At 41.4% G+C, this 20,664-nt stretch overlaps 1 protein-coding gene across 1 annotated transcript in view; it reads left to right on the forward strand.

Annotated features, from left to right (window-relative positions):
* Positions 1 to 9,030: 9,030 nt before the first annotated feature.
* SV2C (synaptic vesicle glycoprotein 2C) overlaps positions 9,031 to 20,664 on the forward strand; it is a 178,827-nt gene continuing 167,193 nt past the window's right edge. The window contains exon 1 of the mRNA XM_059919360.1: positions 9,031 to 9,610. Coding sequence (XP_059775343.1) covers positions 9,031 to 9,610 — 580 coding nt within the window. The remainder of the gene's footprint in view (positions 9,611 to 20,664) is intronic.

Raw genomic sequence — 20,664 nt, forward strand, 5'->3', positions numbered from 1 at the left:
ATAACTAGATGAATTGATGAAATAGCAGATGATACTGAGGCGCAATTGTTAGAGAGGATTAATGAGTCCCTGTGGTACGCAATCCAGGTTGACAAGTCTACCACTGCTGACAATAAGGCAAAAATGCTTTTTTGTGTGTGATATATTTTTTCAGGATGATGTACATGAGGATATGTTATGTGCAGTTTTGTTGCCAGCCAACACCACAGCTGCAGAACTATTCAACTCTTTGAATGATTACACATCAGGAAAACTGAATTGGTCATTTTGTGTTGGTATATGCACAGACAGAGCGGCTGCCATGACTGGACGGCTTTCTGGTTTCACTACTCAGGTCAAAGAGGTCGCTTCTGAATGTGAGTCTATGCACTGTGTCATCCATAGAGAAGTGCTGGCTAGCCAAAGAATGTCACCTGAACTTAACAGTGTTTTGCAGGATATGATTAAAATTATCAACCACATTAAAGTGCATGCCCTTAACTCACGTCTGTTCACGCTGCTCTGTGAGGAGATGGACGCAGAGCACACACGTCTTCTCTTTACACGGAAGTGAGATGGCTTTCTAAAGGTAGATCACTGGCCAGCGTTTTTGAGTTACGAGAGCCGCTCCAGAGATTTCTTTTAGAAAAACAGTCACCACTGGCATGACATTTCAGTGACACAGAATGTGTCACAAAACTTGCTTGTGTGACATATTCAGCCTGCTCCATGAACTCAATCTGTCACTTCAGGGGAGAACAACAACTGTGTTCAAGTCGGCAGATAAAGTGGCTGCATTCAAAGCCAAACTGGAATTGTGGGGGCGACGAGGGAACATTGGGATTTTTGACATGTTTCAAACATTAGCAAACATTTTGAAAGAGACTGAGCCCCGGACTTCTTTCTCCCAGCTGGTGCATGATCACCTATCTCAGCTTTCGAAAGAGTTTGAGCATTATTTCCCAACCACAAAAGACCCCAGAACTGGGAAGGAATGGATCTGTGACCCATTTGTGAACAAGCCAGGTGAATCGACTTTGTCTGTGCTAGAAGAGGATCAAGTGCTTGAGATCACAAATGATGGTGGCCTTAAAAGTATGTTTGAGACAACTTCAAATCTCCATACGTTCTGGATTAAAGTGAAGGAGGAATATCCTGAGATTGCCACAAAAGCACTGAGAAACCTGCTTCCATTTCCAACATCCTATCTTTGTGAAGCAGGGTTTTCTGCAGTAACAGCAACCAAAGTGAGATCATGGAGTAGACTGGACATAAGCAACACACTTCGGGTGTCACTGTCTCCCATCCTCCCAGGTGGGACCATCTAGTTGCAGGAAAACAAGCTCAGGGCTCCCACTGATTCTGCATTACGGTGAGTTGTATAATTATTTCATTATATATTACAATGTAATAATAATAGAAATAAAGTGCACGATAAATGTAATGTGCTGCAATCATCCTGAAGCCATCCCGAAACCATCCCCCACCCCCGGTCCATGGAAACATTGTCTTCCACGAAACCGGTCCCTGGTGCCAAAAAGGTTGGGGACCACCAAAAACAAAAAAACACTTTAAGAGCTCCTACCATATATTACTGTTGTGAGATAATACCTCTGAAGTACTTATTAGTACATGGTTGGCATAATAATAGGTGAGCTGTTATTAAAATGAGTGACTCTTCCAGCATCCAGAATATTCTAGAAAGTTTTGGGGAGGAGGAGCTTTCCAAATCTTTTGATGATTGTCGTGATGAGGGGTAAAGCAGAAGGAAGGACTGGAGGTTTGGGCACAGCGTGGGGAAACCAGAGAACATGTGTGTGCATGCATGGGGATTGTCCATGATGGGAACATGTGTAGGATGGTTTTGAAATAAGAGGTGGTGTTAGTGGATACATGCTGTTTGACATGAACCATCAAAGGGAAAAAAAGAAAAGCTAAAACTCTGTCTTGCCAGAATACCTCTCATTTATTTGTATGACGTGTCATTTGTGCAAAATGATTGTCACACACAAGATTGTGCATATCATTAACTATATCAGATAAGCTTTGCTGTAAATATTACTCAGTTGTTACAGCTGCTTCTATAAATATAGTTTTTAATCAGCTGTGGGTCCTGCCACTTAGCATGATTAGCGGGCATCTAAACAAGTATTTATTAAATGCTAATTATGGGAAATACTGTTAATGCTCTGACCAGATACCGTGTGTCTTTGCTTCCATCAGCCAGCACCTGTATCTCTTCAGAGGACCACCCGTGTACTACTGGAACTGCTTTGCCTTTTGAGTCAGAGAGTTGGAAGTGCCTATGTTCCATCCTCGCCCGGGGCGGGGGAGGGGTGCGGACGGCACGTAGCCAACAGTGGGCAGGAAAGCCCAGCACCTTTGCCTTGAGTGGGAATAACTCAGGCATAACTTCCATTCCTGACTTGCTCTGCAGAATCAGCCTGAAGCTTGCCCCACAGCATACTGCCTAAAATTGTGATCCTATGTTGATCGTCTCCCACCCTTGCCTGCACCCCCAATGGCTTCGCCCACTCCCTTACCAGTTCTTCTGTAATAAACGATTCACACCTGACTCCTCTTCACAGGCTCTGCTTCTGGGGAACCCAAATTAGAAGTACTTAATATACATCGACTTCTGTCCTGAGCACAGTAAAAACACCAACTCATCTAACCCTCAGCACACCGTAAAGTATATCATTTTCCTTGTTTCGTGGAGAAGCACGCTGATGAGAATAAAGAAGGGGCAGCATGTGCTTCCCTGGAGGTTAGAGCTTCATTCCTGCCCTCCTGGCTCCGGACATCTTATTTAACATGACTCTCTTATCTTTTGAAGTATAGCCAACATCTTGGGCTAGTTTATCTGAACAAACAAGACCATATTTTGGAATTACTATCCATGTAAAACCCATCGCTGATGAAAGATACCACGGTAATTCTTGTTTCAGAACCTATATCACGATTTAGCCAAGAGGCTATAAAACCATTTGTGTATAGGAAAGACAAGTTACCAGAATGAACAGTAATGACCAGGAAGAATGCTACTGCATTTATTAAGACCTCAGGGAGCACACTGTGTGAAGCAGATGGGGAGAAGGGCAAGCCTGTGGGGTCAGACCATTGAGCTTGAGTGCCAGCATCACCTCTGACAAGCTTTGTGACCTTGGGCTAGTTATTTAATTTCACTAAGCCTTAATTTTCTCACCTGTAAAATGGACACTATAATGTCTATTTTGTGGGATTGAGTAAGAATTAAATAAAAGAATAAAAGAATGTATATACAGTAAGTCCCCTACATATGAACGAGTTCCGTTCTGAGAGCACCTTCGTAAATCCAGTTTGTTCATAAGTCCAACAAAGTTAGCCTAGGTACCCAACTAACACAATCGGCTAGATAGTACTGTAGGTTTACAATACTTTTCACACAAATAATACATAAAAAAACAAACACAAAAAATACAGAAAACATTTTTAATCTTACAGAACAGTACTTTGAAAAGTATAGTACAGGACAGCAGCTGGCATACAGGGGCTGGCACTGAGTGAACAGGCAAGAAGAGTTACAGAGTGGAGGAGGGAGAGGAGGTGGGAGATGGTAGAGATGAAGGATCGTCAACAATAGGAGACGGAGGGCAAGCTGCAATTTCACCCACGCCTGACGTTGATGGCACAGGTTCTGGTTCCTTGCTGGATTCAATTCTATCTACCCTCTTGAAAAAATGATCCAGTGATGTCTGGGTAGTAGCTCTTTTTTTTTCATCACAGATGACACAGTAGCACTGGATTACATTCTGAACGGCTGCTGCAACCTTAGTGTACTGTTCTACGTTCGGGTCCTGTGCCTCAAAAACTAACAGTGCCTCCTCAAATAAAGAAATCGCCTTGCCATTTCCTACATCATGAATCTCTTTGGTTCTTCAGTTACTTCGTCTTCCTCTTGTCTCTCTTCGTCCTTTCTCTGGGCCTCTAATTCCACAGCAAGGAGTTCAGTGAAGTCATCCTCTTGCAGATCTAGCTCCAGCTTCTTGCTGAGGGTCACTAAGTTGCTGAAGACCTCTTTGGACTCCTCATCCACCTTCTCAAACCCACGAAAATCGTGAACAAACTGTGGGCAGAGGTTCTTCCAAACCCCATGGTGATGGCTGTAACCTCACGTCAAGCAAAGTCAGTGTTTTTTATGGCCTTGTCGATGTTATAGTCCTTCCAAAATTGTCTCAAGGCTGTTCCTGATTCATCACTCTCCTTTACTTCCTGATGAAAAGCGTGACGTAAATAATATTTCTTAAAAGTCGCTATAACTCCCTGGTCCATAGGTTGGATGGGCGACGTAGTATTTGGTGGCAGATGCACTACTTTGACCTTGGGATGAAAGTCGTCCATAAATGGGGGGTGGCCCAGAGTATTGTCGAGCAGCAAAAGAATATTGAATGGGATGTCCTTCTCCAAGCAATATTTCTCTACCTCCAGGATAAAGTGGTGGAAAAACCAGTCCTGGAAAATGGCCTGTGTAACCCAGGCTTTGGGGTTACTCTTCCACACAAACACAAGGAAGAGTGTTTGGCTCTCTTGGCTATGTTTTTAAGGGCTGTTGGGTTCTCTGAATGATAAACTAAGAGAGGCTTCAGCTTCATATCGCCGGAAGCATTGCCACCAAACCACAGTTAGCCTATCCTTTGCTGCTTTATAGCCTGGCATCAACTTTTTCTCCTTACTGTTGTAACTTTGGTCTGGCATCCTCTTCCAGTACAGCCCTGTCTCATCCATATTAAAAACCTGCTCAGGTAAATACGTGCCTTCACCAATAATTTCTCGAAGCGTTTCAGGAAATTCACGGGCTGCTACCGTATCTGCACTTGCTGCCTCGCCACTTACTTTTACATTGTGAAGGTTGGCTTTAGCCTTGAACGCATAAAACCAGCCATGGATGGCATTAAAAGACATGCCCTCTGATTCTTCACTGTGTTTCTTCTTCAAGTCTTCATAATGGCTTTTAGCTTTTTCTTGAATCAGCATTAAGCTGAGCAGGACTTGATGCTGATGCTGATTCTTCATTCACACACTGAGAAGTTTCTCCATCTCCTCCATCATTTTTCCACGCTTTTTCAATATTACTGTCGACATCATTGGCACAGCAGACTTCACGTTTCCATGATCTTGTCCTTGTTCTTTAGAAAAATGCCGATGGTTGAACAGTTCATGTTATAAGAACGAGCGACGTCTAGCATCTTTTCACCTCGCTCCACTCTCTCAATTATTTTCACTTTTGTTTCCATTGTTATCTCTTGGCGCTTCTTAGCAGTACCAACTACATCTCCTCTGCTTTTACCCTTGCCTCTGAACATCCTGGGCTTGATATAAAGATACTGTACTATCGTACTCTATACAGTACTGTATAGTAAAGTACACAAAAGCACAGCCACTTGTAGAGGATGCACACACGTGACAATGTATGCCAGATAGACGAACTAACTTACGTGATTGGAAGTGCAAACACACGTTCTCATCTTTTGACAGTTCGCAACTTGAAGGTTCCTATGTAGGGCACTTACTGTAAAATTCTTATCACAATTCTTGGCATAGAGTAAGCACTAAATCAACCATTTTTCATTAAAACGGTACCTGGCACATATATGTGGTGTAACTGGGTGATTCACCCTGAAACGGAGGTATATTGTTTGCAGACATTGATGATGTGATAAGCAGCTGCTCATGGACGTCCCTTAGGCCACCCCTGGTGTGCAGGCCGCACCTGAGAACTACTGCTTTAAGGCAGGCCTGGCCTTCCAGCACAGATCCCAGGCTGCCATCTTCCTGGTGACCTTCGGAATGAGCCCAGCTTTTTGCATTTTTCCATTTACCAGAAAGAGTAATAGTCTTCCCCTGAGTAATCTGCCCACTGGCCAAACATCTTGCACATTTTCCAGGTATAGGTGTTAGAAACTTATTTTCCTGTTTAACATTTTATTTTGGGGCCATTGAGATTCACATGAAGTCCTAAGAAATAACACAGAGAGACCCCCTGATCCTGCCCTTCCCCGAGTCTTCCTCCAATGGCGACATCTACAAACATCTGGATTTAAACCGACGTTTTGAATAAGTATTCCTAATTGCCCGTTTTAATGCAAAAGCACTGAAAAATCTGCTTTACTTTAGTGAGACTACAAACTGTAAGACCTAATCTCTTCCATCAAGGATCCAAAAATCAACTGGAGCCTCGATTTTTGGCTGAGGAACCCAGAGTCCCAAAGAGAACTTACATACACACCGGCTTTGTTTTAACCTCAGAGTCAAAAACAGTTTTACAAGAAGTGTTTTTTTCTCTTTTTCAAAACCAATATGTTTAATTGTAAAATTTTTTTAAATGTCTTTTCATTACTCATGTGATTAGATTCCTTAGGGAGTTAGAATTATCCATTTTCTAGTCACAATCTTGACTTTCAGGACACCATGCCTGTTTTCTGTCATCGACGTGGCTCCCATACCGGGACCTTTTGGTGGGTGAAAGCCCCTTAAAGCCTGTGATGAGAATATTTGTGCCTGGGAACAAAAGCAGGAAAGCCAAATACAGTCAATTTCTTTACTGTTTATTAGAAAAAACAATTGAGGAAGCTTCCCATTACTAACCAGCATGCTGTTTGTAGATGGCGTGTTACAGGGGTCAGGCTCTGCTTTCACACTCACCAGTCTTTTCCTTTAATGGTGTTTTTGCTGCCATGGTGCCCAGGAGGCAGCTGATGTGCCGTGTCTGATTTAATCGTCCATTTATGAATGGTAGACAAGTTGGCTCTATTTGTTGTGTGAAATCTTTTAATTTTGCCTTTCATTTTTAAAGTAGGAGACATCTCTCCATCGCCAACATCATCTATCGTCATCCTCCCTTCTTCTCTCTTTTCCTGCCTCCCCCTTACCTTTCTGAGTGCTCCATCCTCAACCTCATTTCTCACTGCCTTCCCATCTTACTCTCCATGTGGATCCTCCCATCTCTCCCTTCCCCTGCCTCTCAGCTGTCCAAAATAGAAAGAAAAGGGAGAACAAACAGGAACATCCTTCATTAAGACATTTGGCAAAAAAGCCTTGTAATCATATGTTTATTTTCATTTCATTTTGTCTTCTTCTAAAACACAGACCTGAGCAGAGCCATGCTTCCGTTTTGCCTACTGGCCATTTGCAGGTATCCAGTGGTAATGATGCCCAATCCATTTACAAACAAACATCTTTTTGTCTTTATTGCTGGGTCTGTCTGTCACGTCTGGAAGAGCAGTTTAAATGTACGTTTGTAATAGCCGCTCACCAAGTATTTTACACTGGATGCAAAAGAACAAAGTAGAAATGGCCATTATATGAATCAGTATTTGGAATACTGCTACAGCACAAGGCTTGGGGAATTGATGATGGGGGAGAATGATTTTTTTCACCTTCATATCATTTCTGTACAAGGTGGGCCTGATATTGGCTGACTTGGGCCACCAGAGCAGACAGCTCAGTGGACAAGTGAAAGAAGTCAGCCTCAATGAGCCAAGACCTAAGGGGCTGTCCATGAGAAAGGAAACCAAGTGATGGGTCCTGGGAGGCTGCTGACTCTGGTATCCAAGGCAGCAGCTAACTGCAGTCAGATAAGGTGGCAGGGAGTGTGTGTGTGTTGGGAGGGTGGGTGTCTAGAGATGAAGAAGGTAGGGACAAAGCCTGGGGTTCTTACGGGGTGCGTTGGGAAGGGAGTGGCTTCCCTGTCCCTGCTGGCCTGTGGGGGGGGCTTCTGAAAGGGCACATCCCCACTGGACAAGTCACATGTTCTAATTCAGTGATTATCAAAAATGTCTGTCAAATCATTTGATGAACCCTTCCAATTTCCTACAGATATGACTGCCATACTAGGGGAAAATACTCATTGTCAGTTTTGGGTGCCATGTGAGTCTCTGTTATCATTTACTGGAAGGAGATACAATAAAGGTAGAAAGGAAATGCATTTTATAAATATTTGTAGGCATAACTCAGAGATATTGCTGCTTCGGTTCCAGACCACCATGGTAAAGTGAATATTGCAATAAAGCAAGTCACACAAATTTTTTTGGTTTCCCAGTGCTGTAAAAGTTATGTTTATACTATACTGTAGTTGGTTAAGTGCAATAGCATTATATCTAAAAAAAAATAGACAATACCTTAATTTAAAAATACTTTATTTCTAAAAAATGCTAAACATCGCTTGAGCCTTCAGCAAGTCATAGTAGTAACATCAAAGATCACTGATCACAGATCACATGACAAATAAGGAAAAAGTTTGAAATATTACAAGAATTTCCAAAATGTGACAGAGAAACAAAGTGAGCAAATATTGTTGCAAAAATGGCGCTAATAGATTTGCTTGACCCTCGGTTGCCACAAACCTTCAACTTGTTGAAGATACAGTATCTGCAAAGCGCAATAAAGCAAAGCACAGTAAAATGAGGTGTGCCCATATATGATTTGATAGCATTGTATATAGTGATGCTTATTTTTTGTTTGTTTGTTTGTTTTTTCATTGTGAGGAAATGAGGTCAGACAGGATTCTTCTATTATTCTGGGTTTACCTTTGCAGCGTATGTATATATCTGTGAGCAATATTACTTGTCTCAATCAGGGTCTGTCTTTCTAGCACTTTCGAAATAAGTTGGATGTACTTATAAAGGTGTAAGATATTCCGTTGTATTTTCAGGGGAATGCCTGTGCATTCTATGCAAACTTACCCAGGAGACGGAGTTCCTTAAAAACAATAATAATAATAGTAAAAACCCTAAATACTCCAAGTTCTGATCTCACTTGAGCAGAGAACCAGCAAACTGAGTGCTCGAAAGAAAGGAAAAGTGAATTCTGTGTCTTAGTCTGTGGGGCCAGTGAAAAGAGACCAAGAATCAGATGGTGAAAAAGACATGGAAAAAAATTAAAAATATCTTCTGTGGTTTTTCTTCTCTTGCAGTTCCATTTTGAACCCAAAGTGGATGGTGCTGTCAGGACTGAACCACTGACCAGAGTCTGTGAAAAATTCCCATCTTCTCATTGGCCGTCAGTTGCGGTAAGATGGAAGACTCCTATAAGGATAGGACTTCACTGATGAAGGGTGCCAAGGACATTGCCAGAGAGGTGAAGAAACAGACTGTAAAGAAGGTGAATCAAGCAGTGGACCGCGCCCAGGATGAATACGCCCAGAGGTCCTACAGTCGGTTCCAAGACGAGGAAGAGGATGATGACGACTACCCACCGGGAGAAACCTATAACGGGGAGGCCAATGATGATGAGGGCTCCAGTGAAGCGACTGAGGGTCACGATGAAGATGATGAAATCTACGAAGGCGAGTATCAGGGCATCCCCAACATGAACCAAGGGAAAGACAGCATTGTGGCAGTGGGGCAGCCCAAGGGCGATGAGTACAAGGACCGCCGGGAGCTGGAATCAGAGAGGAGAGCTGACGAGGAAGAACTAGCCCAGCAGTATGAGCTGATAATCCAAGAGTGTGGTCACGGCCGCTTTCAGTGGGCCCTTTTCTTTGTCCTGGGCATGGCCCTGATGGCGGATGGCGTGGAGGTGTTTGTCGTGGGCTTTGTTTTGCCCAGCGCTGAGACAGACCTGTGCATACCAGATTCGGGATCCGGATGGCTAGGTGAGTGCATCATGTCAGAGAGACACATTCTGAAACTGCTTTATTTGTTGAGGACAGTTAACAAATAGAATAAATACTTTTCATATGGAGCCCTGCATTTTTTCCAACATTTGAAAAATTTTAAGCATGCAAAGGAATCAAAAGAATGGTACAGTGATGCCCATATATACCCACCACCCAGAGTCTCTAGTTAAGATTTACTGTATTTTCTTTATCACCTAGCCATCTATCTATCTATCTATCTATCTATCCATCAATCCCACTTTTATTTTTATGCATTTTGAGGTAAGTTAGAGCAATACATTTTAACTTATACTATTACAAATGTTGCATTAGTTTCTCCTTTATTAACTTCCAAAGCCATTATATGAAACTTATCTGACAGTTTTCTAAATACAGAGGTTAATTCTACAAAACTCTGACTAATGTGATATCAAATTTCAAATTTATCTATAACATTATGGTTTAAATAATTTCAGGACTCTGACAATTTTTACAATTTTTATTTTTTCTATAATCTATGTGTATGTTTGCTTGTTGGTTTTTTTCAGTTATCCTTATTTATAGAATTGTCTCTAGATGACTTTTTCCTTTTCCAGGTTTGTACTTTTTTGCCTACACTGGAAAAACTTTCTTTCCTCATAGGACTTAAAAATCGATTTTGAATCATATTAATATTTAAATTATATGTGTTAAAATAATATGACCTCTCTATAAAATATCTAGAGAGCAGGTTTGATTTTTGTTTTAAAGTTACCACGCACTCAAGGTTCATATTGTTACACAGATGTAGTTAACATTCCCACTTGCCTATGGGAGTGAAAATAAGAAGGCCAAGAAACATGCGCACAGCGGACTATCCCCAAAGCTTAAGGTCCACGTCAAACACTTGGTACATTAAGTCATGAGGTCTTTCAAACCCCTTTTGCTCAGCTCACCTCAGAGAACATGTTTATGTGCATATTAAACCTTTATGTGTTTCAGAGTCTGTGAAAGAAAGAAAGAATACTTGGTGTCTCTATTTCCAAGGGACTTTTTAAAACTAAAGTTTGAAAAACCAAAGCATACAAATCTTTTTGTAGTTTAGTAACTCTATTAAGTAATGTTATAATTATTGATGCTGAGAATTTTTCTGTGTAAAAAAAATTAAATGTCATCTACTCACCTGCTCTATGACAACATAAGAGAGAGAAACATGCATGAGACAAGTATTTACATCTTGTTTCTCTTATATGATCCACTCCTAGCATTTGTTTCTTTTTTTATTTTTAAATACTCATTATAAAATTTTATTTTTAAACAATTTTATTGAAATATAGTTGATTTACAATGTGTTAGTTGCAGGTATACAGCAAAATGATTGTTATACATATATATCTTTTTTAGATTCTTTTCCATTATAGGTTATTACAAAATATTGAGTATAGTTCCCTGTGCTATACATTAGGTCCCTGTTGTATATCTGTTTTATATATAGTAGTGTGTATATTTTAATCCCAAACTCCTAATTTATCCCTTTCCCCCCTTTCTCCTTTGGTGACAGTAAGTTTGTTTGCTATGTCTGTGAGTCTGTGAGTTTCTGTTTTGTAAATAAGTTCATCTGTATTAATTTTCTAGATTCCGCATACAAGTGATATCATGTGATACTTGTCTTTCTCTGTCTGACTTAGACATTTGTTTCTTTAATTTCGTACCTGGAAGAGATGGATCCGTAGAAGCCGGGAGGGGTGAAGGGGAGGGAGTGGGGACGTATATTGCATGGCTTTTGCTGGTAGATTCATTTGTGTGTTCAACTATCAAAATGCAAATCATGGTTCAGAGGAGGGTCCTTAGTTATTTGTCAGATTGATCATTTCAGCATATCTGTTTCATACATAGCACTGTATTTTGTTTTTTGTTTTTTCCTTTGGTGAGCAAGTCTACCCACTGTAAGCCTCGGAGTCAAAATATTTATCACGATTTTGCTAATGGAATATATCAGCAGAATGTTTTAAGAAGACAGATAGTTAGAAATACATCTACACAAATATTCAATACTTGCAGGCTTAAATTTAGAGTAGCAAACTTTTCATGTTATGATCCTAGCTTTTATATTGGAAGCATTTCAGAAAAATCTAAGCTGAGCTTGCCCTTTATCTTCTCTGTGCTGAATGGAAGTGCAGTATCACATGTGGGGCTCCTGTCAGTCTGTTCCATAAACCCATAAACCCTGATGGTGCTACACACCCCCAGGTGGCATGCACAAGTGTAGATAATGCTGGGGAACAATAGGAGCGCAGATATTTTCATCTCTTCGTAAATGTTGCCTGCTTTAGTGAATTAAAAATGTGTCCCCAGGAATGTGTGGTTTCACTCCATGTTGTGAGTCCTCCACGGAAGCATTTTAATGGTCTCATAACTGTGCCTTCCAGACTCGCATTTCAATTAATTTGCCGTTGTAATTTCACTTATAATTGCATTCTAATGGAGTCTTTTTTAGACAAGCATGTAAATTATTTTGCCATTTTCATTTCATCGGATAATAGGTTTGTAATATAATTACCACACTAAGTCATAACAATGGGATCAAAATGCAAGAGAGGAAGATGCATGACCCATGTTTGGTAGCCTTGGGAGGCGATAAATTTGCAAAATAATTTCTCATTTGCCACTAAGCATTGTGTCATTTCCCTCAAGGAAAATTAGGAATGAAAAATGCTAACCAATTTATGTTTTAATTTTTGGGGAGATAGCTCCTCTCCTTGTGTTTGCTAGAAAATTGACTTCCAGGTAGTCAAGGGCATACCTTGTGTGCGTATGTCTGTGCATATGGTCTATGTGCCTATGTAACATTGTTAATCGGGCTGGGAAGAGGTTAGAACAAATATTTAATTAATTATCTAATGAGCTGTCCTTTGGGGGAATAAGTACCATCCCTTTAAGATAATCCATTTTCTATTGCCAAAGTCTGTTTATTGAGAATTTATTATGTGCAAAGCACAATGTTACCACAGGGGATAATAGGACAAAAAACAAAAGAGGGTTTGTGTATCCAAGGAAGTCATAGTCTAGCATGGAGAAACAACAGATGTCTGCACACCACCAGGACAAGGAAGCAAGTATCAATAACCAGAAGAGAAGTGTAAATAAAGAGACTTCAGGCTGGGAGACCACGTAAGGGGTACAGACCTAAGGCAGTGGAAGGAAGGTATGGATTGGAGAGCTGGTCCACGGGTAGAGTCAGCAAGGATCTGGTCATTGGTTAGTTTGGAACGGGGAGGAAGAGGGCAGTTTATGAAAGGAAGGCAATTCATCAAGTTAGGTAATGCAGAGTATAGGTTTTAGCATGAGGGAGAAAGAAGAAAGGTTTCGTTTTAGACTTATCACTTTGAGATTTGGCGGGGGGGGTGGGCAACCAAAGAAGAGCGCCCAATGGGCCACTGCCCATTTGGGCTAAAGTGCCGAGCATCTTGAGAGCCATCTCATTTAAGGTGAAACTGCCCACGACCTTAACCAGGGAGAGGGCGGTTTCCTGCCAAATACTACTTGTGGGACTGGTGCTGAGGAAAATGTCAGTAAGGAGGCTGAAAAGGAGCATCCAGGAGAGAGAGGAGGTTCGGAAGTTGCTGGAAGGAGGAAGGGATGTGCGACTCTTAGGTGCTGCCCAGTCTCGTAGTAACGATTGAAATAAGCTCCTCAGGTCTGGCATTTTAAGAAGGTTTTGGCTGCTACTAACGGTTCTTCAAACAAACACAGTGTGCCAGGCCAGGAAGTTTTTTTAAGGGAAGAGTCTGTGTATCGAGTGAAGTGACAGTACATCCTCCAGACTCCCAGCCTCTGTCACAGGGTCGCACAGGCATCCAGCATTCTCCCCTCCCAGGACTGTGCCTCACAGCTGACGCTGTGTGAGTGAGCCCTCTCTGACCACATCTTAGTTCCTGTCTAAGAGTAGTTGAGCGGGGCAGGTTGGGTTCTGAGGGAAGCCCCAGGCAGGAAGGATGTGTGGCGGTATCAGCCTCAAGGCAAGACCAGGCTCAGCCGCATCCCAGCTCTCGCCCATCAGAGCACAGCACGCGCCTCACTGGCTGCGCTTTCCTTGCGCTCTTCCTTCAGGCGGGGCTGTTTCCTCCTAAGACCCACCTAGTGAAGCAGGGAGCCTAATCATTCTTGGTCTACCTGCTTTCTGGATGGGGATCACAAAGCTTAGTAATTTTTAGGAATTAAAACATTATCATGGCCAAGTGTTGACTAGTACAAAATAGATGGAATATAATATATTCTAAACCAGAACATACTGGGAGCTAAGCCTGAACTAAATGATAACTAGACGTCCTCTAAGTGTTTCTCCTATCATTTATCATCTATAATGCCTAATTTCCACATGGCCTGGTGATTTTCGGGATGATTTTTGGTAGTGTAGTTGGGACAAAGCCAGATTACTATAGGATTAAAAAGTGAAAGGAGTTAAGCAAAATGGAGACAGCAAGGCCATTTCATTCAGTAAGTATTAGTTGAGCACCAACTGTGAGCCAGATACCTGACAAGGTACCTCAGGAGGTATTCTGATGAGTATATTGTGATGTGTGTCATCCAGGAACATTTTTTTCCAATGGGACAAGTACCTTATGAAGAGATCAATGTAAGTACATTATGTTTTTTCCATGACAGAGTTATTGAGTACAATGCTCTAGAATCACAGAGGAATTCCTTTGGGAAGTGGTAAAAAATTATTCTAGGAAGTGATGTTTAAATAGCGTTTTGAGGAATAAATAAGAGTTTACCAGGCAGAAAAGAGGGAGAGTGGCATTCCAGGAAGATGTTAAAGTTGTCAAAGGATCTGAACTTTGTGGGGAATTGTGGGGAGTTCGCCATGACAGGCAGATCCTGTTGGGGCAGACAAGGTCAAGTTGTGGGCAAATTGTGAAAGACCTTAATACCAAGACAAGGGGTTTGGGTTTTATTCTGTAGTATGCAAGATGGCATCATCAGACCTGTGGTTTAGAGAACCACCTCTGGCAGCAGTGTGGGAAGTGAATTAGATGGGAAAGAGTCTTATAAAGTCAAATGGACATGAAATCTAAGTCTCTGCTACTTAACTTTACGTGTGATGATTTGCAAGTAATTGACATTTCTCTGTGCCTCACATCTGTACACCGGGAATAAGAATACTCAATTAGATTGGGAGGATCAAATGAGAGAATGTGTGTATAGCTTTTAGCAAAGTACCTAAGATGTAGAAAACCCTAATAAATGATAGTTGCTATAATAACTATTAGAGGCATGAAAGTCAGTTAGGAGGCTACCAAGAAAGCGCAGGCAAAAAATAGTGGACTCTTGAACTAACTCAGTTAACAGGGTAAGAATTGGGAAATGTTTCGAAAAGAGACATGGCAAGATTTGGTGAATGAGTAAGATGGTAAGTAGGGAATTGAGGATGACATCCAAGGGGTTGGGCTTGAGAGGCTGGGGGGGCGTTGGTATGGGCAACTGAGATTGAAGACAGAGAAGGCAGAGCACATGGGGATACTGATGAAGTCCATTTGGAGGGTGTTGCTCTGATGGGTAGGAGAGTAGCCAGGACCAGAGGATAGACGAGGGAGTCTGAAGAGGGAGGCGAACCACGGAGAACACAGCTAAACAGAAGGTGGAAAGTGGCCAAATGAAGGTACCTGTCAGTTTAGCAAGGTGTTGGAGAATCTTTTGGCCCCCAAATATCTGATAGCCAGAGATAAATTCACCTGCATGGGGACACTTTTAAATTTGATGTATATGTTCATTTAGACACTTTGGTTCTGTGTAGCCCTCTTTGGAGATAGATGGGAGTAGGGGAGGGGGTGGTGATGGGACCTGCATCACCAGAGCAGACTCAGATTCATCTCCTACTTATGCAGTTTATGTGAATAAAGGATTCCATAGCCAAACAGCAACAACAAAATTTTTAAATGTATCTTCTGGAATATCAGTGACTTCAGCTGCCACACTGGTATCACAGTAGGTTCAGTATTTGATAAAGCAGTATTTATGGAGTGGTCATTATGTATGGGGCATGGCCCAAGGCCCTGTAAGGAAACTGAGATGAATAAGGCTTGGTTCCTGTTATCAGGGGAAATCATGGTGTCTTCCAGGTGTTGGTGCCTTAGTGATGTAGGCAAACCTTGTTGTCTTAAAGATGAGGGTAGGAGACCCAGGGAGTTCAGGTGACTTGCCTAGTCCGTGGCTAGGTATTGGCTGAGACAGACTATAGAACACACACATATAGAACAACTCCTAATCCCACGCTCCTTTCCAGTTGTCTAATATTTTTATTTAAAATCCTCTTGATTGGGTTTACTCCTGGAAGAATACAAGGCTCTCAATTATTGGCAAGACTATGCCACTCTGGTGTCTCAAGCAATGACCTAGAAATTCACTTTTTGTTTCTGGACTCCAATAGTATAATCACCTGATGAACTTACACATCTTTCTTCCTTTTCTAAAACCCTAATAAAAGATACCACCTATTTTTTGTATTTATAGGAAGCACATAATGGCAGCAGTCACAAATGAGAGATTTGATTGCCTTGGAGAATTAACCTATACAGTCAGCCCATAGTGCAAAGTCATCTTAAAGAGGCAGAGCAGCAGAAGTTAAAGAGAAGGAATGTAAGCCCCTTGGGACCAGGGGGTTTTGTCTTTGTTATTCACTATTGTATTCCCCCTGCCCAGATCAGTGCCTGGTACATAGTAGGATCTCAACAAATACTTGTTGAATGAATGAATGACAGTCTCTAAGATCATTAACACTTTACGACCCCATTGAAGGTACAGACATATCTAAATTAAAATGTGTTATTTTGAATGGGAATTCATCAGTAATGGAGGAACACAAAAGGGAAAGTCATAGATACAGATGTTGGCAATGCCCTTCTAAATGCTGCTTGGGGTTGGGGTCTCCTGATCAAAGGATTTAACCTGTCTGGTTTGAGGGCTACATGTATTCCTATCGTAGTGAAGGCTGCATTAGGCTGTGTTGGCCTAGAGTTCGTGAAGATATGAATCCTGTAGCTAAGACCTCTTGTTCTAACTCTATGCTCCAAAGTAACATGAAGACTTCAAGTTTAGCTCTCTAGAATTTGCCCATCAGGAATGTGCTTCCCAAAGGATGCCAGTCTTCTTGGCAATTCTGTGTGTGTGTTTTTTTTTTTTTTTTATTAACTGGGCCTTTTCCATCAGTCTATGGTGAGGTTGACTATTGGGAGTCTGCTTCTGAGACATGGATCTCTCCTTGGTGTGCTGACATGTCTGGTTTCTGAACATGTAGAACCAAGGTCCAGACCAGGATTGGGAGGAAGTAGCTATAACCCTGGGAGGCCTACTTGGGTCATCACCTGGGTTTCCCAGAGAAATATCCCATCTGCAGGAAATACTAGTTTTCCTTTAAAACATCTACAACAATGGCTAGATTTGATTGGCATATTGGGCGCAAGCAGAGCTAGACCAAGAACATTTAAAGCATTAAGAAGAGTATATTTGTATGTATGAATGGAATTTTACTTGACCTTTTTTCTTTCATTTTTGGAAGCTCTTGTAAGTTTTTAAAATATTTCTAAATAATTCTAGAATAAATACAGATTTCTGTGAGTTTAGGATATATTTCTGACTAGGAATGGAGCAGTGATTTTCACTTTACTCAATATTTTACTATCAGTCATTTCAAGTCAGACTCTTTGGCATTCCTGTATCTCCCATTGACAGCTGTAGTGTTCATTCAACAAAAACTTATTGAAAAAAATAATTAAAATTAAAATTAAAGAAGACTCAATAATTTATTGCCATTATATCCTGGGTCTTATTTCCTTGGGTCTTTTACATCACCTACTATGTGACAAGCACTGTTTTAAACTCTAGAGATACGATAGTAAATAAAACAGAAAAAAAGATCTCTGGTAAGCCTTAAGCATGTCTTTTAACCTCTTTTTGTAGTTTTTACTTGGATGATGTGGAATTCCTCAGAACATACAGAATTCTCTCTCTCTCGCTCTCTCTCTCTCTCTTTAATTTTCATTTACCACTTATAGAAAGGGTAGTTTCCTTGAAGGCTGGGCTGGATGGATATGACTTGAACTCAAACCTAATTTCTTTCTCCATCCCTCCATATGGTCCCTTATTCCTTTAGCTATTAACAAAAGAAGAACTAGCTTGCTGGGATTTCTAGCTGCTTTATATCTAGCTGTCTGTATTTGTGGGGGGAAAAAAAGCTTCAAGTTTCTGAGATCCCGTTTCTTAAGTCCCATTGACTGTTGTTTACCACTAGACTGCCAGCAGAGTGTAGTGACTTCCTCCCTGTGTATTTAGCATCTTTCCAGGTGTGTATCACCCCTGCCCAGTGCTGCCAGGGGACCAGCATATCCAAGCTGATAACAAAGAGTGATGCAGAGTTTTTCCTCTTTTAGCTTTATTCTAAGATTTCAATCATTTGGCATCTAGGTGTGCTCTTAAAACCTGTAGCTTTGTACCCTAAAAGTGTACGCTGCAGGTTTCAGTATCAGCAGCTCTGCAGCCTGCCCAATCCCATTGTTCTCTACATCTGCCTCTGTATCTCGGAGGGAGGTTTGATCTCTGTTGTGAGTGCGCCCTCTGGCTCTGTTTAGCCTCTTGCTGTCATAGTGATCCTAATTGGAATTAAAAACTTATTATTGACTCATAGAGAACATCCTGTCCACCAAAACTAACAAAATCTTATTTTGATTCATTATTGCCAAATGGGAAAAGGAGACTCAATAATTCATTGCCATTATACTCCTGGGTCTTATTCCCTTGGGTCTTTCACATGCTCCTGGGAAAAGAGAGGTTTCTGACATCCGAATGGAGTTGGACTAAGTAACCTGAAAAGATTCCTCCATCCAAGGAGTCTACAGGAGAGGAGTGAACAGAAACTCCGTGTTGCATTCCTGAAACTCTTCAATAAGTACGTTCTGGGACTGTGAAAGCATGATAGTACACGCCCTCTGTCACCCGGATGGTCCCTGGGGGATTTCCCACAATACAGCTTTGAACCTGAAGGCTGATTCTTGCATCCTGAGTCCCTATGTCGCTATGTCCTAGATTATTCCTGGGTGAGGATTCTGATCCAGTGGGAGTACTGGCTTTACATATCCTGATTCTGTCTGGCAGTCACAGTGAAGGCACTGGAGAACTTGGTGATGTGTCATCGGATTAGGGAATCTGTTAATTGTGGACTTTGGTTTAAATAAGGCAATCAGAATTGTGAATCATCCAATAACTGGATGAAGCCAAATACAAATAATACAGACTTGTAGGTTTGAATTCTAAACACCAAGATGCAACTGCACCTTTTCATGGGAAATCTAATGTCTCAATATTCTCACATAACAAGGGCTTTTATAGGACTTAAGTTTTCTGCAGAATGCTTCAGAGAGTAGGAAACGATTTGATTACATTCATCTTGAAGCATTGGTCTGATGAATTGCTGATGTACGTATTCCCAACCCACGTATTTGCAAACTGACGTTCTTACTTTACACTTTGAAATTTCTTATTGGTCTTTAAGATTGTGAGAGGAAAAGTAAAAGAGGTCCTTGGGTATAGTTCTTACCTTCAATTTCAAAACTAAGGTCTGTAATCAAATACAAAATGATCGGCAAACAATGACTTCTTCCAATTAAAATTTGTAAATGTAAGGAATTTACTTAAAAATAAAATGTAATGCTCCTTAAATTATTTTCACATCTCTCTGTTAAAGATGGTGAAGATGATAAATTTTATGAATATTTTACCACAATGAAAAAAAATGCAGTCTTCTTGTGCATATTAGGAATGAGCAAATATTTCTCAATATTGGAATATGCTTATTTCTACCATTAAATTTATTTTTTTACTCTCAAGACAGAGTCTGGAAAAAGAGAAGCTGACAGCTGAGAAAACTGTTGCAAATCCTAATGAAAGTACTTTCCATAGCCAGCTTACTTTGTGGGGCTGCCATGTACAGTTGTGCAGGTTGTGACCTGCACAAAGACACCAGGCTGGTGATGAAGGGGCTGGAGTCCAGCCCTCCTCTACTCACCAAGCCACTCACCCAGGCTGGCGCTGTTTCCACCTGCCTGGAGGAAGGGTTGACTTTCTAATTCTTCTACTCCAAAGAGATTCCTTTTGTCATTCGTCCACCCAGATGAGCACCTTTTCCCAGTCACACAGAGGTGCCTTTTGCGCCTGGAGGCTCTGTTACTTGGGGATCAACATTGGGTAGTGAGGAACCTCAGGAGATACAAAGGAGAAGGGAGATAAGAAACCATGGTCTTACCCCTCCAAGAACTTAGGGCAGATTCAGAATATTCAAAATAGTAAAAAAGGTTAAGGGGAAAGTATAACTAAAGTGCAAATATAGGGACTTCCCTGGTGGCACAGTGATTAAGAATTCGCCTGCCAATGCAGGGGACACGGGTTTGAGCCCTGGTCTGGGAAGATCCCACATGCCATGGAGCAACTAAGCCCATGCGCCACAACTACTGAGCCTGTGCTCTACAGCCCGCGAGCCACAACTACTGAGCCCACGTGCTGCAAGCACGAAGCCCACGCGCCTAGAGCCCATGCTCCACAACAAGAGAAGCCACCGCAGTGAGAAACCCGCGCACCATAACGAAGAGTAGACCCGCGCGGGGCAACTAGAGAAAACCTGTGTGCAACAACAAAAACCCAACGTAGTCAAAAATAAATAAGTAAGTAAATAAGTAAATGAATGAATGAATGAATGAATGAATAAAAAAAGAGAGAAGCCACTGCAATGAGAAGCCCACGCACCGCAATGAAGAATAGCCCCTGCTCCCCAAAACTAGAGAAAGCCCGCGAGCAGCAACGAAGACCCAACACAGCCAAAAGAATAAATAAGTAAATAAATTTATTTAAAAAAATAAAGTGCAAATATAACTCTATAAACGTTCACATAAGCAGTTACAGTTGTTGGATTTTAAGCACAATCAGATTAGTAGGAGGTTTATTTTAGCATATCACGGGTCAAACTGTCAAACTAGCTTAAAATATTTGGGAAATGTTGAGAAATGAGGGACTGCCTTTTAATG

Source organism: Balaenoptera ricei, chromosome 3, assembly GCF_028023285.1.
Source record: "Balaenoptera ricei isolate mBalRic1 chromosome 3, mBalRic1.hap2, whole genome shotgun sequence".
Taxonomy (NCBI): Eukaryota; Metazoa; Chordata; class Mammalia; order Artiodactyla; family Balaenopteridae; genus Balaenoptera; species Balaenoptera ricei.